Raw genomic sequence first — 27,232 nt, 5'->3', positions numbered from 1 at the left:
ACGGTAAAGAAAGGGGTTGTCTGTAAGTCGGTTTACTGAAGATAGTTTAACGTGACAACGTCATAAGAAAATACTGATGGAATGGTGGCATTTTTCAAAACAAAATTTTAATTTTATTTGTTTTATAGATATTTTGTATGGATATTGAGAAGGAGGTAAATGAAATCGAAATGGAATTGATCAAGTCACAATTACAAAAACGTGAAAAATTACGAAACATTTACCAAATTCATGAAAGATATGTTCAATTTCGATTGTGCATCAGACGTTAATAAGTCAACAACTCTAAGAGACAACATCAGCGATTTGACTTTGTCAAGACACTTTACACTCGAAACACGCCCTTTTATTTTCTACTTTTTCTATCATCGTCCTATTCTCAACGGAGATATAGTTCATTACCATGATTCAACTATTAAAGGTTTGCTCACTAGTGACATTCGAATTTTGACACTCCCTTACAAAAGGTTGTATTTAAGAAGGTGCATAAAAAGAAAAAAAATAAATATTTTTTGGTAAAAATGGTAGCAAAATAGTATTTTGTAAATAATGGTATTGATAGAAGTGATTAGCGGAAATTGCCAAGTCTAATATTAAAACAAGAAATTATTTCAAATAATCCCAGATTTTATTTTGTGAACTAATTTTTAAATTTAAAATCAATCGCGAAGTTTCGCCAATATGAAACTATTTTGTTAAAAATAAATAAATAATTGGCACGTACAATTCAGTTAGGTGTTTCGCCGAGATCCTCCTCCTATTTGTAGCACGCGTTCCACAATTGGAAGGCCCTACAGTTTTAACCCGATTCCGGTAGATGGTTTTTTATGAGAAGCTCTTTCATACTGGTACTGTGCTTTTTTAAGCCTCCTCTGGACACTTCATTCATCCATAGAAAGGTGAGCTCATTGGAAACAAGTTCTGCCAACTTTTTATAATGAGGTCTGCAATGTAATCGATTGCGTCGGCACTATTCAATAATTCTCCCTGCTGTAACTCTTTAGTAAACGCTTGCTCTTTGCAAAACATGAGTTCCGTTTAAATCACCACATCATAAGAAATAAAGCTTTGTAAATTCTCCATCTCGATCTCGGATTGCGTCAAATACTCCATCATGTCCTGACTTAAGCGGTATGTATTCCATGTCATACTACGATAGTCCTGAACATACCGATGAAAACTCTTGAGCGAGTTGTTGTTCGTAAGCAGTCCATTTTGAAAATGAAATGTTTTTTCTACAAATTGTCAAGAGGGAATGAGAAAGCTGCTTACTGAGCAAACCTTTTATTATTGAATCATGGTTCATTACCATGCACACAGGAAGAAGGCATATGCATATACAAGTATGTGAACTTTTATAGAAATGCGCATATACATACATATATATGCTCACTCAAGTAGGACAGAGCCAGATGTCGAACGTTGCCGAACCCGGGGAACATTTGATATATCCATATGATTTATATGCATCTTTTCATATAGATTTGTTCTTTTTGAAAATTGCGCGAAATTGTATATGTATATTCATGTTTATATACATAGGTATATTTGTATACAACATATCTTATAAGGTATGTGGTAAATATTACCATACATTTTTCCTTCATATATAATAATAAATTAATAATAAAAACATTAAAACAACAGTTATTATTAACAACTAGTCGTCACTAATTATAAATTCGGTAAGGATGATGATGATACACTTGACTTTATTTTAAATCCTTCAAGTAAATCAAATTAATAACAATCAATAAGAAGGCATATGCTAATAAAAATATGTGAATTTGTATACATATGCGCATACACATACATATATATGCTCACTCAAGTAGGAGAGAGCCAGATGTCGAACGTTGCCGAATGCTGGGGCCGATTGTGCTCTTTGTCGTTCGTTTCGAGCCCTCGCTTGCAGCTCGCAGTTCAAGCAAGGTAACGACGCATGAGCAAGATAACGACACATTTTTTCGTGCGTGCAGCCGGCTAAATCAAATTATAAGACCTTATCACGTCAAAAACTAATGAAAACGAAGTGCCGCATGCTAAATTGTGACAGTTCAAGTTATTATAAAGCCTCCAAATGCTTATACATATATGGATGGTGGCGTGGCAAAAAAGTTTGTATGTATAATTTCTTGAGTTTAGTAGTTCCATTTCTTTTACTTACTCTTCTTCTCCACAAATAAGTAATTCCCCTTCCTTTTGTTTTTGAAGTGAAAACTTCTTTAGAATCGTTGGGAGTGATTTGAGAAAAAGTGAAACGAAAAAAGCGACACTCTTGGCTACGAATATTACATATACACGTAGCGACGAACTAAATAACTTTTAGGCCAGCGCCGACAGCATGGCGCGATAGCCGAGCGGCTAGCAATGTGAGCTTCCGATCCAAAATCCTTGGTTCGAATCACAAGAAAAAAATTTTTTTTATACAGTTATTTTATTTTTTTATTTTATGATATGTTTATGAGGAGCTTTTTGAAGTGAAAACTTCTTTAGAATCGTTGCGAGTGATTTGAGAAAAAGTGAAACGAAAAAAGCGACACTCTTGGCTACGAATATTACATATACACGTAGCGACGAACTAAATAACTTTTAGGCCAGCGCCGACAGCATGGCGCGATAGCCGAGTGGCTAGCAATGTGAGCTTCGGATCCAAAATCCTTGGTTCGAATCACAAGAAAAAAATTTTTTTTATACAGTTATTTTATTTTTTTATTTTATGATATGTTTATGAGGAGCTTTTTTTCATGGCAGAAATACACTCGGTGTTTTGCCATTGCCTGCTGAGGGGTGAGCGCTATTAGAAAAATAGTTTTCCTTAATTTTGGTGTTTTCACCGAGATTCGAACTGACGTTCTCTCTGTGAATTCTGAATAGTAGTCACGCACCAACCCATTCGGCTACGGCGTTTGTTTAATTTTACTGATGCAAAAATGAGGAAAAATAAATGAATAAAGTTTGCTTACTGTTTACACATTTTCCAAAGGTGACGGAGAACCAAAAAAAAAAGTCGATTTTCAAACAAATACGAGTGCATATGTGTAATTGTGTTAGAGTTTCGGTCACGCCCCAGCAAAACCTGCGTGCATATGTGTTTGTAACATTCAAAAAAATGTAATTGTGTTAGAGTTTCGGTCACGCAGGTTTTGCTGGGGACGCTCATAATAGCAACCGCGTGTGTATTTTTATATTCGTAAATATTTTCATTTTTAAATATTTACCGCAATTATGCCGAAAAATAATGCAGAAAAGTGTCGTGAATATCGACAGAAAAAAAAATCAATAAATAGCATCACGGAATTCATTCACGAAAATTTAATAAAGTATACACCAGAAGTATCGCGGATACTTAGAAAAGATTACAATAAAGTTCCAATGATTTTAAGTGGCGATTTTAACGTAAATTTTGCATTGGACACAGCGGTTCCTTTAATTGACGTTCTCAATACAACATTCAATTTAAAAATGTGTAACAATCGCACTGAATCGACAACACGATCAAAAACAACCATTGACGCGGTATTTCAAAGACATGTTGACAACATCGAAACCAAAGCATTTGTATCATATTTTAGCTATCATAAGCCACTCGTATCATTTGTTGAAATTGAAAACGTTGAGGATGAATAATAAAAAAAGAAGAAAATAAAATATGAACTTTATAGCAATATTATAATGAACCTATAATTATCTTGCTCCTAATGCTGCTTTCGTCTTATTCTCTCTCAGTTTGTTTTACGGAAGGTTTCACTTCTATCGCGTCTAACCGTTAGACTGGTGTTTTTTTTTATTCATGAAGCCTGAAGACACAGCAAATAAGGGAGTCGCAATAACTATCGTAATTTCTAGATTTGGCAATTCGTATCTTTTGTCGACTTCAGCCTCTGGGGTCAAGGCGACATTTTTTTACTTTGGTATCTTATCCGCTCCACGGGCATCCTCACATCCTGCAGACTGCGGATACTCCAATGCACCTTCTCTTGGAATGCAGAGAAGGTTGAGACATCTTGGCCAATTGCAGTCAGAAGAAAGCACATACGCTCAATCCAACCCAGCTCCATCCTGAGTTTGATAAGGGAACTGGGATTGGACGAGGTACAGTGGTGAGTAAAGGGCACAAAAGACCATGAGGTCGAAGTGCAAACCTCATATATCTATCTATCCATCTATCTCATTCGCTCGGTATTGTCGCCAGTCGGTTCACGAAGTTTCGTTTAAAAGAAGATCGTTTAAAAGTATGGTAACAATGGCAAGAATTGATTGCTATTTTCACATTTCACTATATTCAATATATACATAATAGATGAGTCTTTATTCAGACGATATTGAGTAATAAGCCCAAAATAAATACTTAATGAAATTAATTAAATGTTCGTGTAGCAAGGAAGGAGGAAAAACAGGTTGTTTTCCTCCCCCGGCCAGAACAAAAATAACATGCAGACCAAGACAAGTTAACCAGTTCAGCACACGTTCACTAACGGGTACCCGTTCTGCAGGGACTAGTCTAAGTCATTGCTCCATTTGCAAATGGTCACTTTCATATGCATTTAGGTATTTTGTCGCTTGATATAATGAGTATCGAATTTATTCCCCATCTTACCACCCAAATTTCTTATTTGGCGAAATGATCAACTTCATACGATGTGTTGCATGAAGGTGTATGCCTATGTGCATATTCTGTACAATATTTGGCATAATGTTTCGTTCAGTATTTTTAATATCATTAAAAGTTTTTCAAAATCGTTAATTGATGTTGTGTAATAGAGTTATTCAAAAATGTAAAATAAAACAAAGCAAAAGAACTCACAATGGACCTGCTAAAGGTCTAATTATGTCGTTACGACAACCACCCAATCTAAAGCAAAATAACGGGTGTCGAGAAGATGCTGCTAAAATTTTACGACCGAATTGTACAATTAGATAAAAAAGAGTAATTTGGTAGTTAATATTTTAGGTACTAAATTGCAGAGTTTATGAAGTGATGCGCGCTTAATTGAGTACCCTTAAAATTTAGAAGCACTAATATTTTCATAATGCTGCCATACAAATCCATTTGCATATTTCGCTGCTGACATTTCAGTAAATATTACAAAGAAAAAAAAAGACACAAGGTTGAAAAGAAATGAGATTTAAAGTTTTTAAACAAAGTAAATTTGAAGAATAAAGTGATGTATTGACACAAGAGTAATATCATATGCAAATAATTCGATAAATTAGCAAAAAGTACAATAGAGGTTTTACTTCAGAGTTGCATATTCCATTTGAGGTATATTAACATATTTTTCCATTATTTCATTTTGTATTTTTTTTTGTATTGAAGTAAACTATAATATCCATATAATTGCACATCTTGATGTAAAGTATTCTCATGTTTTAAAAAAATTAAAGAAGAAAAAAAAATGTTTTAAATAGTTTTTTTTTCATCCATTTATGCTACAATATTCAATTCGATTAAATTCAAATTCGCTTCTAATTAGATTGATGTACTCCGAAGCAACTCTACTCTAGGTGCATCTTTGCATTATGTATGTTAACGCAAAATCGATTTACAACTGTCAGAATTTTTCTGTTTATCGATTTTGTGATAAGAGAATTTGGAAAAGTTTTATTCTTGAATGAGCAAAAGTTGTGGCGTATCTTCATAATCCTGATAAATTTGCCGTTGAAGTTGTTTTCGAGCGAGGAACAGTGCACTGGATTTAAAAAATGAATTTAGACTTCGCGAAATTGTGCGGCAAGCACGGTGCCATTTATGAGGCATATTACAAACAGGTATGGTATAGGGGTATACATGAAAAACGGTGTTCTGTTGCGTATAACTACAGTGTGTAGCGGATACGCCTATTGATTTTTACTTTTTTATGCTTCGAAAATTAATTGGTGTTTGTGTTCTTGTGCTTGTTCGGTCTAATTGGGTAGATTGACCCTAAAGGTTCTGGTGCTATTGAAGCGATGACGGCAGCGAAATTTTTGAAAAAATCTGGTCTTAGTGATGTGGTGCTGAGTCGGGTTTGGGATTTGTCAGATCCTGACGGAAAGGGGTTTCTGGATAAGCCTGGTTTCTTCGTTGCATTAAAACTCGTCTCTCTGGCTCAAGCAGGTCAAGTAATTAATATGAGCAACATCTATACAGATACACTGAATCCACCGAAAGTGGTAAGTATGTTATAGTAATAATCATAATTGATTAAATTTGAGTAGATTACACAATCGCGGTTATGGAAACGATGATATAGATGAGTTTAACTTTTACATATAATTAGATTGCTTCTGTTTTATTAGCTGTCCTAATTAAGAATTTTTGTGCCAAATATGTAAGCGAATTTGACGTCACTGCAATTCGTTATGTATATATGTGCCTTTATTGCATATGTACTTACGAGTATTTCGTTTAACATAACTTAAATGTTGCTTAATAAATATAAGATATCGCAAAACTTTAAATTTACTAAATATCTATTGTTTATATAGGGCGATATTCCAAAAATTATGCCACCTCGCATTCAAACTGTGCCAGTTTCGAGTGGTGGTATTACAAGCGGCGATTGGTCCATAAGTGTTATTGACCGTTTGAAGTATGAACAACTGTTCGAGACCTTGAAACCTGTTAATGGAATGTTGGCTGGAAACAAAGTCAAAGGCGTACTCATGGACTCGAAACTCCCAATGGACACTTTGGGGAAAATTTGGGATTTAGCTGACCAGGACAAGGATGGTAACTTGGACAAGCACGAATTTATCGTAGCCATGCACCTAGTCTACCAGACACTGGAAAAGCGCACTGTACCAGATGTGCTACCACAAGAGTTGCGCAAGCCAGGCGGAGGTCCACCTCCAAAACCAGCTCCGCCGTCTGTTGCAAGTAATAATGCTACGATGCCGCGTGCACCTAGTGGCGAAGGGTTTGGCGATGGTGGTTTTGTAGCCAACTTTCCTAAAGATATAGCACCTCCACCAGCTATACCACCGCTGCCTGTTGCGATACCAACAATGACACGTGTTCCACCCGTAGGTGCTAGTGGTGTGCAACCACAGCCTCTTATATCAACAGATCCTCTTATACCTATTGGCGCGCCACCTTCAGTAACAGCTAGCGCTGATTGGGTTGTTAGCCCAACTGAATTGAAACGCTTTGAAATAACATTCCGGGAATCAGATCGAGACAAAGATGGGCTTGTATCAGGACTCGAAGTAAAGAATGTGTTTTTACAATCGGGAGTGCCACAAAACTGTTTAGCGCATATTTGGTGGGTATAATTCCATTATAAGTTTATATCTATTCTAATGATGAACAAAAGCGGCAAATAGTAAGAGTAAAGTGATGTTCTTTTACACGGTTGAGTAAAAAGTAAATTAGTAAAATCCTATTTAATGGTGCACATTTATACGAGTATATGTACATATATTGGTGATCTGTTGACTAAAGAACTAATTTGACATTAGCAAATTTCGTTAATAAAAGATAAGTTAGTATTTTAATTCAACTTTAATTAGGATGGATTCGAAGCTATAATTATTACTAATTATTTATTTAAACATCTCACTGGAACCAAGAAGTTTTGCGCTTGAGTGTGATAAATGTTAAGTCTATTCAAGTTGCATTGCGATTGGAAAGCCCAAAACCTGTAATAACGCTATGCTTTTTCGTTTTGCCCTGCTAGCTCGTAAATTTCCTTTTAATGAAAATAAATTATACAATTTTTTAGGGCGCTTTGTGACACAAATCAATCGGGCAAGTTGACATTCGAGCAATTTGCCTTGGCAATGTGGATGGTGGAACGTAAACAAAAAAACATTGAGCCTCCGCAAGTACTGACAGCCAATATGGTACCACCGTCTATGCGTAGCACTGTATCTGGCGTGGATTTGCAACCACAAGTAAACTTATTTTCAAAAAATGCACTCATTTATTGATAGAAACAAAATCATTTGCGTAGGAACCAAAACCGGCATATTCTAATCCTGAGCTAGAAATGATTTCAAAGGAAATCGAAGAACTTGCCAAAGAGCGCCGTGCTTTGGAAACAGAAATCGCACAGAAAGAGGCAGATATTCGCATAAAATCCGGAGAAGTTCGTAGCTTACAGGTTGGCATTATAATAATTTTAAATAAAATACTTTAATTACAGTATTATTTGATTTCAGAGCGAATTAGATACATTGTCTGCCACACTAAAGCAATTAGAGAATCAACGCGGGGAAGCACAGAAACGGTTGGACGACTTGAAAGCACAGGCAAGTACTAAATCTTACGGTTCTACGTTACCGGAATGACTCGGGTTTTTATTCCCGACCAAGGGCTGCCGCCCCAGTACACTAGCCCTGTCTAGTGCACCGTATTTTACCCTAAACCTTTCGTCACAGGAGCAACTCATTGCAGCCAGTTTGCTCCAAATACTTCTCTTCCGGGCTGGCGTCGAACCCAACCCCGGACCTGAAGTATTCTACTGCTGCATTTGCCACAAACGGCTCCACCCGAACTCCACCTCGGTTAGGTGTAACCAGTGCAACGGGTGGTGCCATCTTAAGACCTGTTCAGGCCTTAAGACTCACAGGGAGTGGTCCACAAGGTATGTGGCCACGTGTTGCTCCCGCTCACAGGCGGTCACCGCCTCTACGGCGACACTGCCCTCAGTGCCGGCACATCACACTGCCGCCACTAACAACACCTCAACGGCCAGGAGCCCCCAAGAGCAACACGACTCCCTCTCCAACCCACAACCCTCCTGCTCCTACCCCAGTGCGGGGACAAACCAGCAGCTCTTGGTCCCCCGCACAGTCTGCTCCGTGTGCCAGACCGTAGTACCTCGGAACCTGACAACTGTCCAATGCAGTTCTTGCAGTGTCTGGTGTCACTTTCGGAGGTGCTCCGGCCTGCACACCACCCGTGAGTGGACACGTGACTACGTTGCCCCCTGCTGCAGAGCTCTGCACCCGCAACCGCCCACCGTGGCGCGGCCACCCGACAACATCAGGCCACTCCCCATTTTGCGGAACGCACAGCAGGACCAACGCAGACAACATCACGCATCCCTCACCCCCCGAATTACGACGACGCTCCCGCGAAGCTTCAAGCTTTTGCAACTGAACTGCAACGGACTAACGAGTAAGATTGACGAGATAGTCGACTTCATGAGTCGGTTCGGAATTAAGATAGCTGCGGTCCAAGAGACAAAACTGCACGCTAGCTCCCCCCTGATTACCAGGGACGGCTATAACGTGCACCGAAAGGACCGCGAGCGAGACAACGGTGGTGGCCTAGCGTTCATAGTACACCATTCAGTGCAGTATCGTCTTATTGATGAAGGCATCGACCGCAGGGACAGCACCTTAGAACGTCAAGGTATAGCTGTCCGGTCAGGCGATGCCGAGCTCGAAATTTACAATATTTATATACCCCCTGTCACCTGCTGCCCGGCAGGATATCTCCCCGATATTGGTGCGCTCATCAGGGGAGAAAACCGATTGGTAGTAGGTGACTTTAACGCGCATCACGATCTTTGGCATTCAAGCCTGCCAAATGATCGTAGGGGACAGCTATTGGCAGAGCAGATAGACGATTCGACGTTCAGCACTGTAAACGACGACGCCCCCACTAGGGTAGTGGGCAATTGTAGCAGCTCGCCTGACATAACAATTGCTAGCGCTGGACTGATAAATAGCATAACCTGGCGACCTATGCTATCGCTTGCATCAGACCACTTGCCCATTATCATCTCGATCGAGAGACCCGCCGATTTTGTTTCCGCGGATCACCGGTCATATATCAACTTTAACAAAGCTGATTGGACCAGATTCGCGGAATTTACTGAGAACATCTTCGCAGCCCTACCCACTCCCACCGATGTGCGCGCAGGCGAACGCGCACTCCGCAAGGCGATTACAGCCGCCGCGGCTCGCTTCATACCTGCTGGACGGATCCGGGAATTACGTCCCAATTTCCCAGCCGAAGCAGCCGTTATGGCAAACGAGCGTGACCGTCTACGCCAGGCCGATCCCGGGGATCCTCGTATAAAGGATCTCAATTTGGAGATCCGGCAACTGGTCACCCAACATAAGCGGACCAAATGGGTAGAGCATCTGAAGTCCTGTAATTTCACCTCTGGTGTGAGCAAGCTCTGGTCCACCGTAAGGTCCCTGTCGAACCCGACGAAGCACAACGACAAGGTGGATATCACCTTCAACGGTCGTACTTCGTCGGACCCGAAGAGATGCGCGAGCTACTTTAGCCGGCAATTTATATTGCATCCTCCGGTCGACAGATCCAAACGTTGTGCCACCAGACGGCTGCACAAACTGCCCTACAACAGTGCACCGCTTACTTTCACCAGCGACGAGGTTCAGGGGGCCATCAAACACATGAAACCATCAAAAGCCATTGGCCCCGACGGACTAAACATGCTGATGCTGAAAAAGCTGGGTCCATTGGGAGTAGAATATCTCACAAAGGTCTTCAACCTGTCTATGGCCACTCTCATCATTCCTGATAAGTGGAAATTAGGGAGAGTGGTCCCACTGCTGAAGCCTGGGAAACCCGCCAACCAAGGGGAGTCTTATCGTCCGATAACTCTCCTTTCACCAGTAGTGAAGACACTTGAGGCCCTTCTACTCCCACTCCTCACTCAACACCTGACTCCAGCCCCACACCAGCATGGTTTCCGTAGAGTGCACAGTACCACCACGGCACTCACCGTCATAAACACCCAGGTAAACCGCGGCCTTAACCAAAACCGCCCCTGCGAGAGGACTGTCCTAGTAGCGTTGGACCTACAAAAGGCTTTCGACACAGTCAGCCACGCCACGCTACTAGATGACATTTTACAGTCGACACTCCCGCCAGGGCTGAAGAGGTGGACCGCGAACTACCTGAGTGGTCGTCACTCGTCGGTAGTATTTCGAGATCAAACCTCAAAACAGAGAAAAATAAAGCAAGGAGTACCGCAGGGTGGTGTCCTTTCACCCTTGCTTTTTAATTTCTATATTTCGAAACTCCCCCAGCCACCAGAGGGAGTCTCACTGGTCTCATATGCCGACGACTGCACGATAATGGCGTCGGGCAATGACATTGATGGCCTATGCTCAAAAGTAAACGACTACCTCGCCAGCCTTTCTCGCTTCTTCACTGCGAGAAACTTAAAACTTTCTCCCACTAAATCCACGGCGACCCTATTTACCACCTGGACAAAGGAGGTCAAGCTGCCACTTCAGGTACACGTCGACGATACCCCAATTCCGACGATAAACAACCCCAGAATTTTGGGAGTCACCTTTGACAGCTTGCTCTCCTTTTCGGCGCACACAACCGCTATTGCAACGAGAGTACAGAATCGCAACAAGGTCCTCAAGTCGCTTGCCGGCAGCACTTGGGGCAAAGACAAAGAAATGTTGCTGTCGACTTTCAAAGCAATAGGCCGACCGGTTCTGAACTATGCCGCGCCTGTCTGGTCGCCTGGAACCAGTGATACGCAGTGGACGAAGCTTCAGACCTGCCAGAATACTGCCATCAGGACCGCGACAGGATGTCTCCTGATGTCCCCTATCCACCATTTACATGACGAGGCGCACATGCTCCCGGTTAAGGAGCATAACAAAATGCTCGGCAAGCAGTTCCTGCTTGGGTGTCACCGTAGGCCTCACCCATGCAGACACCTGCTCGAGCCTGAGCCACCTCCCAGGCACATCAGGAGACACTTCCTCAACTACGTGGACGAGATCCAGGACAAAACGGACAGACCTCTCCAGGATCGGACAGTATACAGACAGGCTATAAACGACATTCATCGGGAGACACTTACCACCTTCCTAAGCTTCCGACCCCCGAATGCCGTTATCGGAGTCCAACCGCCACCTATCGCAGACGAAGAGCTCCAGCTTCCTCGAGAGTCCCGCGTAATCTTGGCACAACTACGTTCTGGATATTGTAGCAGGTTAAACTCCTACCTATCCAGAATCGACCCCGACATACTAAACATATGTCCTGCATGTGAAGGTACCCCGCACGACACTAACCACCTCTTCACATGCCCCATCAAGCCCACTCATCTAACACCTCTCTCCCTCTGGACCCAACCCGTCGAAACTGCCAGTTTCCTGGGCCTACCGTTAGATGAGCTAGACGAAGACGACCGGTAATTTACACTACACTGACAGGGTGAAGATACTGCTACAACAACAACAACAACTAAATCTTATATACTAATTTTGATGCTGATCTATTTTTATAGTATAAGAAAACATGTTTGCTGGCAAATGAATGAATTTATATGAAAGTATGATTTTATATTTAATTTAAACTGAAATTTATTTTTTATTTCTTTCATATGTGAAAAACGTTAAAATTGGTGCACACATTTTTATTACATACATATGTATCTTCGCCGTACGTGTGTGCTCCACATTATTGCTCCTCATTCCTTTGCACCATCCAACCACTTTAACTACCAAATCCTACCAAACATTGGCATCCTTGCTCACATATGGGTATAAACTAAAAAATTTTACTAATTAGAGCATTGATTACCAGACGGTACTAGCAAACATGACTTTAGATATATTCCAAATAAGAAATCAGGTTTGTTTGTTTTATTTATGATTTTGCTGATATGTTTTGTTATTGTTTTGTTGGGTTTCGTTATACATATATTATATTTTTTACCTTGAGCGTGCATCGTCGATGTGTTCCTTTAAATATTTCATAAGAGATTTGCCTAATTGGTAATGTAAAATGCACTACTCCATGTACTTATATATTCATGTACATAGTTTGTTCTGTTTTTTAGTCTAGAAACAATATTTATAAGAAAATCTTACTTGCAGGTCAATAAAATACGCGAACAATGCCAGAAACAGGAGGAAACTATCAACGAGCAGGAGGGTGAACTGAATGCAAAGCGATCTGAGTTGCAAAAGCTAAAAGATGAGGAGGCTGCGTTGCAGAAAGAGTATGACCAAAATAATCGCGAATTACAAAAGCTAACACAACACCTACAAAACACCCAATTACAAATAAGTTCGGTATGTGCGCTAAAAAAGGAAAATTAGCCGAAACAACTTCACACAGTTATTTATCAATTAACCCCACAGGTACGTTCTATGGTTACACAATTAATGGAGACTCAGCGGCAAATGACTGATGCATTGCTGATGTGTCGAGCGGCCATCTCAAATCAAGACACCGAGTTAGTTTCAGAGTATCAATTAAAAATCGAACCAGACTTCAGCGAAGCTCGTCAAACGCTCGAAAAGAAAGTTGAAGAACCTAAAGCGGACGATCCATTTGATGAAAATAGTACCGCAGCACCGGCAACGAAAACTTCGAACACAAACGGATTTGTCAGTAATGGCTTCAGTAATGATCCGTTTGCGGCTAATAATGTTAATATTGGTCGAAGTGGATTTGATGACAGCTTTACAGCCAACACTGGATTCAGCGATAGCGGATTCGATGCATTTGGCAACAACAGCGGCTTCAATCAGCCACAAACCGATCCGTTTGGCAGTGATGCATTCAGTGGAAATAAACCTAGCAATGCTGTAACGCCCGAGGTATATTCTTATTTAATTACAATATTTTACATAGCATTTTACACATTTTATTTATAAAATATTTCTATACAAATTTGTAATCTACCTTTCTAAGCAGCCGGGTAAAGATGACTTTGGAAGTGATCCGTTTGCCGCATTGCATGCACCTACGGGCCAAGGACAGGTGTTAAGCCCAAATACTCAAAAGGCGGGACCACCTCCAAGGCCTGAATCGCCAAGCCCAGCATTGCCACCAAAGAAATCGAAGGTGCCACCACCGCGACCAGCACCACCTCGTCCAATGCAAGTGAGTAAAGCCAAACTTAAATCAGTAGTTATATGTTCATGTTCTTAACACAGTAGTTGAAATTATCCGTAAACCTATCTGTGGATTTTTGAAAGCACAACCCATTGCACTTCATCATACTTTGATCTTTCATATACAAATTAAATATTTGAATTCAACTTTTATTAAGAAGGGCTCTAAAGAAGCAGCTTTGGAAGATTAATAATTTGAACTTGCATTAAAGCCCTGCAGCTTACGGCTGGAAAACATGTTGAGTGGTTTTTAGTTGTTTTTCCAAAAGTCCTCAATATGGCATACCATGAGCTCTATGCAGGTTAACCAAATTATTTTTATGATAACGTTCCTTAGCTTTTCCTTTATTAGTTGTAGAATACTATCAGTATGTATGCCCGCATCTTAAATTGGCACCTAACCACTGGTTGTTTCGAAGATTGTCAAACTTTTACACCTCTATATAGTTATTCTTGCCTTAAATTCTGTGACAAATTTTACAACGCATATGGCGAAAACAAATTCCCAGAAAAAAGTTCCGTTATATTTTGCTTTTGTGCCTTCTCATAAATTATACTCAGTTTCGTGGCAAATTTCGCTTATTAACAATGGAGTGGGGAGCTAAGGTAAATCGCATTGCAGAGATTGCATTACAAAAGTGTGGTAAAAGTGCAAGTGAGATTTACGAATTGCTGAAAACATTTAATATTTCGATTATGTTTGTTTACCGCCGAATCAATCGTTTTTCCCAAACGCCTGAAGTGACAGACAGAAAAAGAAGTGGTCGTCCTCGCGTGGCTCGAACCAGTGCAGCCATAAAAGCCGTTCTAGAAAGAATTCACTGAAATTCCCCTAGAAGGCAGAAAATCATGTCTAGGGAAATGAATGTATCGACCAGATGGACGTCAAGACTAATTAGAGATGATCTCCATATGAAAGCCTTCCGTCGCTCAACTGGTAATCTTTTGACAACACGCTTGAAGAAAATTAGACTCGACAGATGTAAGCAGCTTCTTTGGTGGCAGGCGGTCAACGGCCATATTCCTTTAACAGATGAGAAAAGAAGCAGTCTTCCATCAAGATTCCGCTGCAGTCCATAAGGCGAAAGGCACTCGGCAATGGCTAAAAAATAATATTACTGGGTTCATAGCCGCAGAAGATAGGCCGTCTTGAAATCCAGATCTGAATCCATTGGACTACAGTTTGTGGTCAGAATCGGAGAACTTGGCGATTTGAAGAGCTCAGAGAAATATGGAAACCGTGCGTGCTGCAATACCCGAATGGCCTAATCGTTTGAAGGCTTGTGTAAAAGCAAATGATGACCATTTCGAATGAAAATTTAAAATTTTGTTTTTTAGTATTTACATGATTAAATAAAATTTAAAAAAAGTATTATAATTTCATATCTATGTATAACGGACTTAACTTGTAACAGAACTTTTGGCAGGACTAAGTATTCTATGACAATCTGGATTTATATCTGGCCATAGGCTGCCATTTTAGTAGCATTCTCGCAAAAACTTTTATACTGCTATCACAACAATAAAAAAAACCATCCATATTCTCATTAATTGGTAAAGTTTACCACGAGGGTCATTATTACTGAGCATTTTTTTATTGTAGGGACCCGCACGACCTGCTCAACCATCTGCGGATGCTTTCGGATCGAATACATCTAGCGGAGGTGGTGGCTTTGCTGACTTTGCAGATTTCGACAATAAGGTTGGTAGCAATTTTACAGTACGTTGGGATCGTTGGTAATGCATGCATGCCACACAACCACAATGCCACTAACATATCCCTTAGACATAACCCAACAACACCTTTTGTTATTTGCTTTTAACATTTTTAACATCAGTTGTACAAATAATATTTTGATTTCTTTTAAGTAGTGGTTAGTTATGTTTTATGCCTTATGTTTTGTTCTTAACAAATTTTGCTAACAAATAAAATTTAACACTATTTTTCGATAAAAATTATTATTCAAAAAAAAAAAGGTAATATCAAAGTATTTTCATTTAAAATGTGCGAAGAGTATTCTCCAAGTCTTAGCGAAAACTTTATGTTTTAATTTCGTTATAACATATTATAACTTATTTTTTTAATATAAATCATACATGGTATGCCCAAATTTCGCACATACATACATACATACTTATGTATAAATCCAATAAATTACTCAAGCACCTTTCATCAGTTCTTTAAATTTTGGTTGTCAGTATTGTTTTTCGTTTTGCTGTTACTGTAAAATACAATACAAAGATGTTTACTAGTCAGCCTTCCTAGTTAAAATTTTTTATTAACTTTTTCAACCTTGTGTTCAACTTACCGATGAGACTAACAGTGCGCTTCCATTTTCTGAAACTCTATTTTCAGTGAACATCATATTCTCAATCACGTTTATATAAATATTAAGAAAGAGTTATTTAACTATAAGTGTTTTTTCTTATCAACAAAAAGATAAACAATTGCATACCATTACTCACGCATTAACCTAACAATCTACTTAGAAAAAGGAAGTGAAACATAAGATAAACAAAAAAATCGTTAATACTCTTAGCTAATTTAAATACAAATAATAATGAAAAGAGTTCGAAAATTTCCAAAACTATAGGTAAATTGCATTATGAAAATGAATAACAATTATAATTCGATATTATCATGTTCCCACTAGTATTTGACATACAATACTCGTATTACATTCGTTCTCGTACCTAACCAGATCTACTGCTATACATTGTGAACAAAGGAAAGCTTTCGTTTGAGTGTTGTAAGCATATTTCTTCGTTTTCGCAAATTTATGCTGCGTAGTTAACGAATAGAAATACGCATAAATATATGCACTAATAATATTTTTCTTTTATACATACACACATATATAGTATAACATTTATTAACTCATTTGAGAAAGAGGGTAATGATAGAGGAACTTGTATTTATAAACACAACAAGCATTCCATTAACAAAATGTATTATTTATAACAAAGAACAAAAACAAAAAAAAAATGTGTTAGCTCTGAAATAAGTATTTAACTACATATATAAAATTATGTGTTCTATTATGGTACTCTAAGCCTTGCTTAATTAATTTATGTCGAGCGTAGGTTAGACTTCATTTTTTGTACTCATTTGATGATTTGAAAAACGTTATAAGTAACGTTTTCTTCCATAAAAACTGAAAATTGCCATTTACAACTCATTAGTTTTTCGAATTAAATTATTGTTACAGTGTTATGAAAAATATTATGCTAGAAAAGTAAGATACAATACCCGAAACCAACTCCTATTGTTTCAAACAGTTAATTTTTTTTAAACTTTGATTTTTTGTTGTTATCAAGGACTCACAATAATTTTTGCGGATGCTTTTGATGTGGCAGTTCTTGACCGAATTTGAAATCAGTCCTTGACCGAATCTAAAAATTCTATTTATACATATTGACTAAAAATATATATGTTCATATGTATGCATAGAATATTCAAGCAATTTTGGGCTAAACTCCGCTGAGAAGTTTCGCGATTGTGTGAATCTTCTCTTCTTAATTGGCGCGATAACCGCTTTCGCGATTTTGGCCGACCAACTGCTACCACCAGCTGTTACCGCATCGAATACTTTCAAAGCCGGAGCGTTTGTATCCATTCGGACGACATGACCCAGCCAACGTAGCCGCTGGATCTTTATTCGCTGTGCTATGTCTATGTCGTCGTAAAGCTCATACAGCTCATCGTTCCATCGCCTGCGATATTCGCCGTCCAAAAATCTTACGCAGAATCTTCCTCTTAAACACTCCAAGCGTCGCTTCATCGGATGTTGTTATCGTCCAAGCTTCTGCGCCATACGTTAGGACGGGCATGATGAGAGCCTTGTAGAGTTTCAGTTTTGTTCGTCGAGAGAGGACTTTACTGCTCAGTTGCCTACTTAGTCCAAAGTAGCACTTGTTGGCAAGAGAGATTATACGTTGGATTTCAAGGCTGACATTGTTATCGGTGTTAATGCTGGTTCCTAAATAAACGAAATCTTTTACAACCTCGAAATTATAATTGTCTACAGTGACGTGGGTGCCGATTCGCGAGTGCGCCGACTTTTTGTTTGAAGACAGGAGGTATTTCGTTTTGTCCTCGTTCACTATCAAACCCATTCGCTTTGCCCCTTTATCCAGTTTGGAGAAGGCAGAACTAACAGCGCGGTTGTTAAGGCCGATGATATCGATATCATCGGCATACACCAACAATTGTACGCTCTTATAAGATATTCTGCCTGAGGGATTAAGTTCTACGGCTCGTACGATGCTCTCCAACATCAGATTAAAGAAGTCACACGACAGCGAGTCACCCTGTCTGAAACCTCGTTTGGTATCAAACGGCTCGGAGAGCTCCTTCCTTCCAATTCTGACGGCGCTGCTGGTGTTGAGCAACGTCATCTTGCATAGCCGTATTAGTTTTGTGGGGACAAATTCAGACATCGCGGCATACAAGTAACTCCTTTCCGTACTGTCGAATGCAGCTTTGAAATAGACGAAAAGATGGTTTGTGTCGATTCTCCTTTCATGGGTATTTTCCAAGATTTGGCGATGGTAGACTTTCCAGGTCTAAAGCCACACTGATAAGGTCCAATCAGTTGGTTGACGGTGGGCTTCAGCTTTTCACACAATACGCTCGCTAGAACCTTATAGGCGATAATCCCGCGGTATTTAGCACAGATTGCAGCATCGTCCTTCGTATGGATTGGGCAGAGCACACTTAAATTCCAATCGGCAGGCATGCTTTCATCCGACCATATTTTGCATAGAAGCTGATGCATGTACAATCAAGCAAATTCTTTTAAACAATTGAAGAAGTTTCAGCCAGTCGCCTAAGTGCTTAACTCGACAGGCTTGTTCTGCCTCAACTAACCTACTGTAATTTTGCGCTAGTGCTGAAATTAGTTATATACATACAGTGGCTCACAGCTTATTTCGTGTGCCCGTTTATCAAAATAAAAAAGTTTAATATTTTTGTATAAACTTTATTTAGAAAAAAAACTTAAACGTACATTCAAAGATAAATTATTTCTTGTTACAAACATACATAAATAAACTTAAATTATTTCTTCTTAAGTAATATATTTACAGCAAAATCTAAATTATAAGTAAATCCACGTCACACCTTATTTCGTGTGCTTAACCAAACTAGAAAAAACATGATTTTTTTTTTAATTTATTATGTTTTTACTAATCTAATATTTTGTAGGGTAGCCTTTTTTTTTTAATACAGCTTTTAACCGGGATTGCATGGAGCTAACAAGTTTTCCAGTGTATTCAGGAGATATTTTCTCCCACTCCACTTGCAATGCTGTTTTTAGAACTTGTTTGTTGCTTATGTTATGTTTTCTAATTTTTTGATCCAGAATATTCCTTAAATTCTCAATTACATTGAGATCAGGTGATTGTGCTGGCGTTTTTACCACATGAGGGCAATTCCATATAAGCCACCGGTGCACTAATTCCGACTTATGCTTCGGATCATTGTCCTGATAGAACCTGAACCTGTCCCGAATGCCTAATTTTTCAGCACTTTGTAGTAAATTATTTTTTAATAAATTCAAATAAACTGTTTTATCCATAATTTCGTCGATAAAAACCAAGTTTCCGACACCAGCTGTTGACATGCAGCCCCAAACCACTACATGGCCCCACCGTGTTTTACTGTATCACGCAGATTCTTCGGGTCCAGCTCCGCGTTGGGCTTACGCCAAACGAAAGACTTTCCATCGGAACCAAAGAGGTTGAATTTGCTTTCGTCGGCGAAAATAACGTCATTCCAAAATGTTTGGTCTTTATTAACATGGTTTTCGGCAAACTCCACCCTTAATCTTCTGTTACGCTCATTAACAAACGGTTTGTTTCGAGCTGCACGACCATGGAAATCAGCTTTGCCCAGAATTCTTCTTATTGTTTCAGGATTACATGACTTATCAAATACTTTTTCAACCTCTTTTGTCAAAGCTGGCGCACTAATTCGTGGGTCTTTTTTAATTTTTCTTAATATCCACCTTTCATCAGCTTCTGTAAAAATTTCGTTTGGAGCTTGGCGGCCTTTGTCAACCACTCTTTTTTCACGAGAAAAGCGTTGAATAATGTACTGTACTGTGGAAGTACTTAAATTTACAATTTCAGCAATTTTTTTCTGCGACTTTCCATTTTTGTAATGCGTAATCACTAATTCGCGCCTTTCAATCGACGTACGACGACCCATCACGGTATTTTTAAATTAAGCTGGACAACCGACTATTTTCAATGTATAAACTAAATAAGGATATAATCTAATATACTATGCAAAACAAATTTCCTATAATTGCTAACCGGTTTACTGGCGCCGATAACGGTAAAAGTGAACACACGAAATAAGCTGTGACGTCAATTTACCTAGTATTCTGTTTTTGTTGTAAATAATCTACTAAAGCAGAAAAAATTTGAATGCATTTATACATGTTTGTAATTAGAAATAATTTATCTTTGATTGTGCATTTAAATTTTTTTTAAAGTAAATCAAATAAAAATAATTTTACAATTCTTTAGTTTAACATACAGCCACACGAAATAAGCTGTGAGCCACTGTAGATGGCTTTTAACACTGATTTTTGCAGTAAGAATTTAATTAATTCAATTTTCAACAATAATTCGTTTGCAAAATTCTGCATTGACAAAATGGGATTCACCTCACTACAACAAATTTATGTATTAGATTGTTATTTATGGATGAACTGACCTAGTTTCTTCCTCTAATTGTGTCTTACAAGAGAGAGCTGCTTGCTATGAATTGCCATTGTCCGCCAAGCTGGGAGCGCTTTATAAAACGTGGTAGCATTTAAATGGTTATGCTTTAAGACGATGAGACTTGACTTGTTGAGAGCGATACCATTTCTGGAATATAATAAAAAATACCATGACGCATTTTATCCAGAAGTGTATACGTGTGTATATACATATTTTCACAGTCACTCTATCGACGGCCCACCGTTAGATGACTTCGAAAAACACGCTTAATAGGTTTATCGGTTTAAGGCAAGGCTGCTATAAAAATAAACACTAAATGAATTTAGAAAGTTTCTTCGACGATATTGATAATAAAAGATGGCAGAAACTCGGTTGTTGTTGTTGTTGCAGCATAATCATTCCCATACATATATGGGGAATGCTGCTGAAGTCACAGTCCTTGGCCGGATATAAATCCGGGTCGTTGCGGTAACGTAGAACCGACTGCCGTGGGAACGCAGTACTCAGTATTAATTCACGCTTAAGTAACGATTGAAAACTTATAAAAACCAGATCCCTCTAGTCTCCTACAGTCTCCAAAGGCGACCTTTAATTTAAATTTAAATTGAATTTTTGCTTGACTACCATTCTGTTGGTTATTTTCTAATAGATCACTCCGAGTGCAATTCTGTAAAAAGAAGCTTCTCATGATAACTATCGAGGCGGCAGCATCTCGCGCCGTAAATTGGAGAAGCGTCTCGAGGGAAAGCACCTTACAAAGGATGAATGCGCCAGTTATATATACAGGGTTCGGCACATTAAGTGCTACCAACCTTACACTAGTAATATCCGTTACTATAGCACTCATCTCAATTATTTATTAGCCGCAGAATAAGAATTATCAAATGGAATTTAGGCTGAATAGTGTGATTGAGTTGTATTTGGCTAGAAAATCGCAATCAGTTATTGTTCAGGAGGACAGTCACATCTAAGGGAATCGAATGTTTCTAATTCACACAAAATGTTATAACGATGTAGGTAGCATTGTCAAAAATAGTGGAAGTGGACCTAAAAAAGTGAAGAAATGGCTAGAGCGCAAACCTCGTCGCAGTGAGAATCAAATGGCGAAAGAACTAAAGATATCTGAACGGAGCATTTGATGTATACTCAAAAATGAGCCTTTAAAGTTCCAATAATTACACGATACTACACAACACCAACAAAAGTTCGCCTCATAAGAACAATTTGTAAACTCACAAAATTATGGGGGAAATGTTTTGGAAGCTACTTTGCACCGGTGGGTACACCATATACATTTCGGTCGTGGGCCATGAACGTTTCAACAAGACTTGGCACCGTCGCACACAGCACGTGAATCAAGAATAGTTAAAAAAAGTTCCGCACTTCATTTCTTCGACACAATGGCTTTCGAAATCCACATACTTAAATCTGATGAACTTTTAAATTTTATGCATTTTGGAGAGCAGGATTTGAAAAATAGAATATTCCAGTATACGAGCTATAATACCGTAAGACCACAATCGAGCACCACGAATCTTGTTTTATATCGGCCTAGACCATATTTAAGGCAAAAGGTGTTTACATCGAGATATAAATGAATCCTGAACTTTTTACTTATTTTCGTATATTTTTCTCTTTCAAATTCGTAAAAAATAATCGAACACAAAGAAGTTATGGCTTGTTGAATAGGTAACATTTAACTTGCCGAGTTCTGTATAAATACATTTATGCTTCATATTCATCAATGAATGATACACACATAGTAAATATCCACCATTACTGCAACTTTTCAGTCTCGCTTCGAAAACTTAATTCATTGCAGCAAAAATGCCCGAAATTGTTGAAAGGCTCGAGCTCAGCCCATTTATTGCACTGATTGTATATGTACATACATATATTTAGTAAAGATGTACAAATTAAAATTCATGCGTTTTCACACATTCATCAAAGTTACCTTTAAGCAACATTGCATATTTGCAAAATTAACACTCCCTCATAGACTACATTGCATCCACACAATACCTTGAATGTGCAAGCTAAGACTTATCTAAGCGTTGAAGGCGTTCATTACTTATTATTATATTGTATTGTATGTTACAAGACGAACTATAGCCGCATATTAAAAAAATATATAGGGGGGGATAAGGAACAAAATAAAATTGCCCTAATAAGCATATGAAAAATTGAGGTGAATATGGAATTATTAATAAAAATTCAATATAACTATGACAATGGCAATGATGTAAAAATACATTTGATGGTATCATTTCACAAAATAATATGAAAAATAAATGAAATAAATCATACTAATGAAAAATTCCTTTTCGAATTTTTTTCATTGCATTCGATTTTGATTGGCAATAAAATATCGATTGTGAAGATGTTTACTGCGTTAGTTTAGTTGTTATATAATACCTACTAAAAAAAAAACATAGTCAAACGAAGTTCCAAGCCTTATTGGATTACTGTGTACTTATGTATGTACGATAAATAAAAATTGCTTATAAGCGTAAGTAGTTGTGTACACAAGTAAGTACATATATACATATGTAAGTTGCGGTGTTGGATTCTTTTAGAAAGTCATGCTTGTTTTCTGTAGTTTTTTCTTATATGTATCTGCAAATACATATACGAGTATATATTTTATGCCAATGTATGTACATATGAATTATTCATTACATTTTAATGTTCTTTTTATTACTTTTTTTTTTAATTTATTAACAAATTTGTATTTTATTATGATTTGGTTTTTATTTCTTTTGTTTCCATTTACATCCGTTTTGTTGAATAAAAATTCGCACATGCACAATGGAACTGGTGTTTTCTCGGCTTCAGGTCTCGAACATTCCACCGCCTATAGCATTCCCCACACAATCAACATCTGCACTCCTGTCGCTTAACAGTACAAACAACAGCAGTAGTAGTTCATTTGTCACCACCTCGACCACTCCCACCGCCAAGGTAAAGAGTGCCACATCAGTCACCACCGCATTTGCATCGCCATCAGTATCCGTTTCAAGCGCATCACCATCAACGCCAGTGTCCACGTTAACGGCAATTGCAAACATTTCCAACAATTCATCCACTACGTCCTCGTCTCTAAATGATCATTTAACGCGTTCCATCACACCGCTACAACAGGCGTCCAAAGTAACAACCGGTACAGCTGCGGGTAAAAGTACCCGTGAGAGTCGAGCATCTATTATTATTGGTCCAACAGACTTCTCAGATGATCCCTTCAAGGACTATCGATATGAGGATCCATTTAGTATTAAAGACCCATTCGCGGATGATGATGAGGATGATACAGATCCGGAGAAGGTTTTTAAGGACGAAATATCAGGTGATATTTCAATTCATTTTACTTTTGCACTTTGTAGTTTGAATTTAAATTTTATTCATCCTTATTAACTACATATTATATGTACATACTTTCCTTTCCTAAGCTTTTTCATACGATATGAATATAATTCAACAAGCTTATTCTTTTAGATGATGACAAAGTTAAGACCTCCAGTACGACCTTTTTAGCCAACAGCATAAATACGCAAACATTTGGAACTATTAATAAAAGTACAACCCCACTTAGTGCTGAATTTCTGGATCGATTCGACGCAATCAATTTGAATCCCAGTCCGGTACCTTCACAACAGTCGTCAATATCAGGTGGTTTAACAGGTTTAGGTGTTAGCGCTGGTACTCACAGTAGTATTAGTAGTTCAAGTAAGAAGTCAAAAAGCATTACCCCTCCACTTCCAGCAGGAGGCGTGGTTGGTGGTGATTCCAGCAGTCTATTTGACAACTTTGCCAAATTTGATGCTTTTGGGGCGCCGAAATCGAAAACGGCAGGAAAATTGACTGCATTTGGTGAGCTGGAAGCGGCTTTTAAATGTAATAGCTCTCAAGAGTCCACAACCAATACAAGTGATTCCTTTTTCGATGCATTTAATGATAATTTTGACAATAATTCTAATCGGGATGTGAAGACAAACGCGAATACTGAAAAGTCAAACGCTAATGTCTTCGATGCTTTTGGTGATAACAAGACAAATTTGGATGCATTTGATGCCTTTGGTGCCTCAAAAAGTGTTGCCGCTACAACTTTAGAATCTACAGAAAATTTAGCAATCACTAAATCTTCTAAAATGTTTGACGATTTCAATGACAATACATTTGAAGATGATTTCTTTAAAACAAAAGATAAGAATGCGAATGCGACCAATTTTGATACTGAACTGACAACTAAAGAAAACAATTTTGCTAAATTTGATGCATTTGGTGATAGTCACAATTTTACTAATGATTTTGCTACTGCTCTAAATAATTCGATCAACTTAATTAATAACGAAGACTCAAAGTCCTCGAAGGTTGTAACAGGCGCAACATCACTGATGAAAGTACAAAATCTCACAACTCTATCGAAAGTGTCAAATCCGGAAGTAGAAACTAAAGTTTCAGAGAAATTTGCTGCTGATTACTCTAAAGCCGACACATTCGAGTTGGACTTGCAGGAGGCACTCAAGCGTAGTGTATTAGATAAATAAAGGAATGCTAGCTACTGGCCCGATACAATTTATACTGAAATCGATAATACGATTTATAGATTTGCTTAATCTCAATGTATTCCGTTGTTATATATACGTATGTATATATGATGCATATAGTAACAGAATATGATAGTTCGCCATAATAATGGAAATTAGACATAATTAGAAATATGGGCGTGGCCCGTTGAACAATTCAAATGAAGCTGATAAATTACTCATTCATCATTATGCCGTTTATGTTTTTGCTCAGATTTTGTACTCATAATTTTATTTACAACGAGAATGATTTTTATTCATTAAGAATATTAAATATTTTTTCGCTTAGAAATGGATTTGCGTTGAGTTGCGTACACAGCTTTTCTGTTTGTATAAAAATGTGTCGCAATTATTGGAATTGAATTACGCATGCGAACATTGTATTCCAGCTACAATAGCTACACAATACCATATACATACATATATATTGGCATAATACGTACAAACATATGTTTGCGATAACAACGTTGATTGAAACTTAAAAAAAAAAATTATGAAAATTGCAAGTTACAATATATGTAAATATGTGTCGGAAATTACTTACGTATCGAAGATTGTAAATTACAAAAAATTATGTTAATTGTAATCATTGATCCGAATTGCTTAGTTCTCAACCAAAATATCTGACAATTCCATAACTTAAAATAAACGTATTATTTACTTTATATTATATTATTTTCGTTTAGTTATATGACAAATTTTTCATTTACATGAATATTTATAATAAAAATGCAAAGACTGCATACTGCATACATAAACAAATGAATATAAATATTCGCCTAATATTTTATTACGCAAAGTTGCAAAACACAAAAGTGCTATTACTCGAATTACAACTGTTGTAAGGTAAGAAATACTTAATATATTTTCATATTACTGTTATTTCATAATGAATTATTAGATGTTGCTTGAATCTTACCACTTTTCTAACACAACTTTTCAGATAGCAACCTTCAAAAATTAAAAAGATTCTCACATACAACACTGTACAACACACAATAAAATGTTTTTAACAAAATAAGCACGGTGTGTTCCTGAATTGTTTCCAAAGTTGAAGGGTGTTATAAGGTGTCTTTGTATCGTAATACCTTCAGGAGATAGATATTTGATGTTTGAGAAAAGGTGGTAATCTATGAAGAGTTAAATTTTGAATAAGACTCTTCGATCCCCTCCCATCACTCCTTACAATAGTTGGCATTTTGCTTGTCATGAGAGCTTGGTGAGATCAAGGCTATGTTCAGAAACGCATTATAATGCGCAGTACTTGCAGCGCTGGCAGCACTGTCAATGTGACAATTCATGCAACTGATAGATTTGTTGAAAAATTGCAAATAGATTTGTTGCATTTATGAACGCGCTGTGCAGTAAAATGGAATTGTTACTAGGTTTGGTCATGGACGATGTATGTGAGGAAAAAACCGATAGTCTTTTATTAAATTTAAGAAAAAAAAACCGTGTAAAGCTTAAAAGAAGGACATATCTTGTAAAAAGTTTAATATCAAAACGGAAAATACCCAAAAATAAGTCTTTTTTTGAAACAATAAAATCGTTTCCCGGGGATATATTTTATTCTCATTTTCGAATGAATTGGTCCACTTTTGAGGTAAGTTTTTGATATCCAGTTGCATCAGTATTTTTAATCAAATGTTTTATGAAGTATTTGAAAGCAGCTTTAACTCCAGTTTGGTTAACTGCAAGGACTGGTCGTTGTGGGAAACCATTAGAAAGATGTTTATACATAACATTATGGAAGTTATGTAATAGCAGGGTCACTTTCCGACAGCTTTCGGATCGCTTCGATATTGCTAAGGGAGCTGCGCATTTTCTTTTCAACAAAACAATTAAGGCAATATGCAAATTGAAAAGTGAAATAAAATGGCCATCTGTTGAACAGCAACAAACAATCATGACGGAGTTCGACGGAGTTTTTTTATTCGCTTATATGTGATGAGTTAATTAGAAAATTTTCGCTGGGCGATGTTTCTATCTACAGGTATCCCTCGTATAACGCGATAGTTACGTTCCAGAAGAATTGCGCGTTATGTAATTCCGCGTTATCTAAAACATAGTTTTCA

At 37.9% G+C, this 27,232-nt stretch overlaps 1 protein-coding gene across 3 annotated transcripts; it reads left to right on the top strand.

Moving 5' to 3' along the window:
* Positions 1–5,548: 5,548 nt before the first annotated feature.
* LOC128868628 (epidermal growth factor receptor substrate 15-like 1) lies at positions 5,549–26,138 on the top strand. 3 transcript variants are annotated; one of them, XM_054110926.1, is made up of 13 exons: positions 5,550–5,772; positions 5,920–6,156; positions 6,472–7,247; positions 7,707–7,878; positions 7,938–8,087; positions 8,146–8,235; positions 12,509–12,571; positions 12,817–13,014; positions 13,084–13,545; positions 13,643–13,831; positions 15,446–15,544; positions 23,410–23,917; positions 24,067–26,133. In XM_054110926.1, exons 1-13 carry the CDS (start codon positions 5,707–5,709, stop codon positions 25,116–25,118), a joined length of 4,062 nt encoding a protein of 1,353 aa, XP_053966901.1. In that variant the 5' UTR covers positions 5,550–5,706; the 3' UTR covers positions 25,119–26,133. The 3 variants fall into 3 exon arrangements, with proteins under 3 accessions (XP_053966903.1, XP_053966901.1, XP_053966902.1); XM_054110928.1 differs by lacking the exon at positions 15,446–15,544 and having other exon boundaries at positions 5,549–5,772; positions 24,067–26,138; XM_054110927.1 differs by lacking the exon at positions 12,509–12,571 and having other exon boundaries at positions 24,067–26,132.
* The last annotated feature ends 1,094 nt before the right edge of the window (positions 26,139–27,232 follow it).

Source organism: Anastrepha ludens, chromosome 6 (assembly GCF_028408465.1).
Source record: "Anastrepha ludens isolate Willacy chromosome 6, idAnaLude1.1, whole genome shotgun sequence".
Classification (NCBI taxonomy): Eukaryota; Metazoa; Arthropoda; class Insecta; order Diptera; family Tephritidae; genus Anastrepha; species Anastrepha ludens.
The sequence above is the reverse complement of the archived record's forward strand: the minus strand, read 5'-3'. Positions and strand labels throughout refer to the sequence as shown.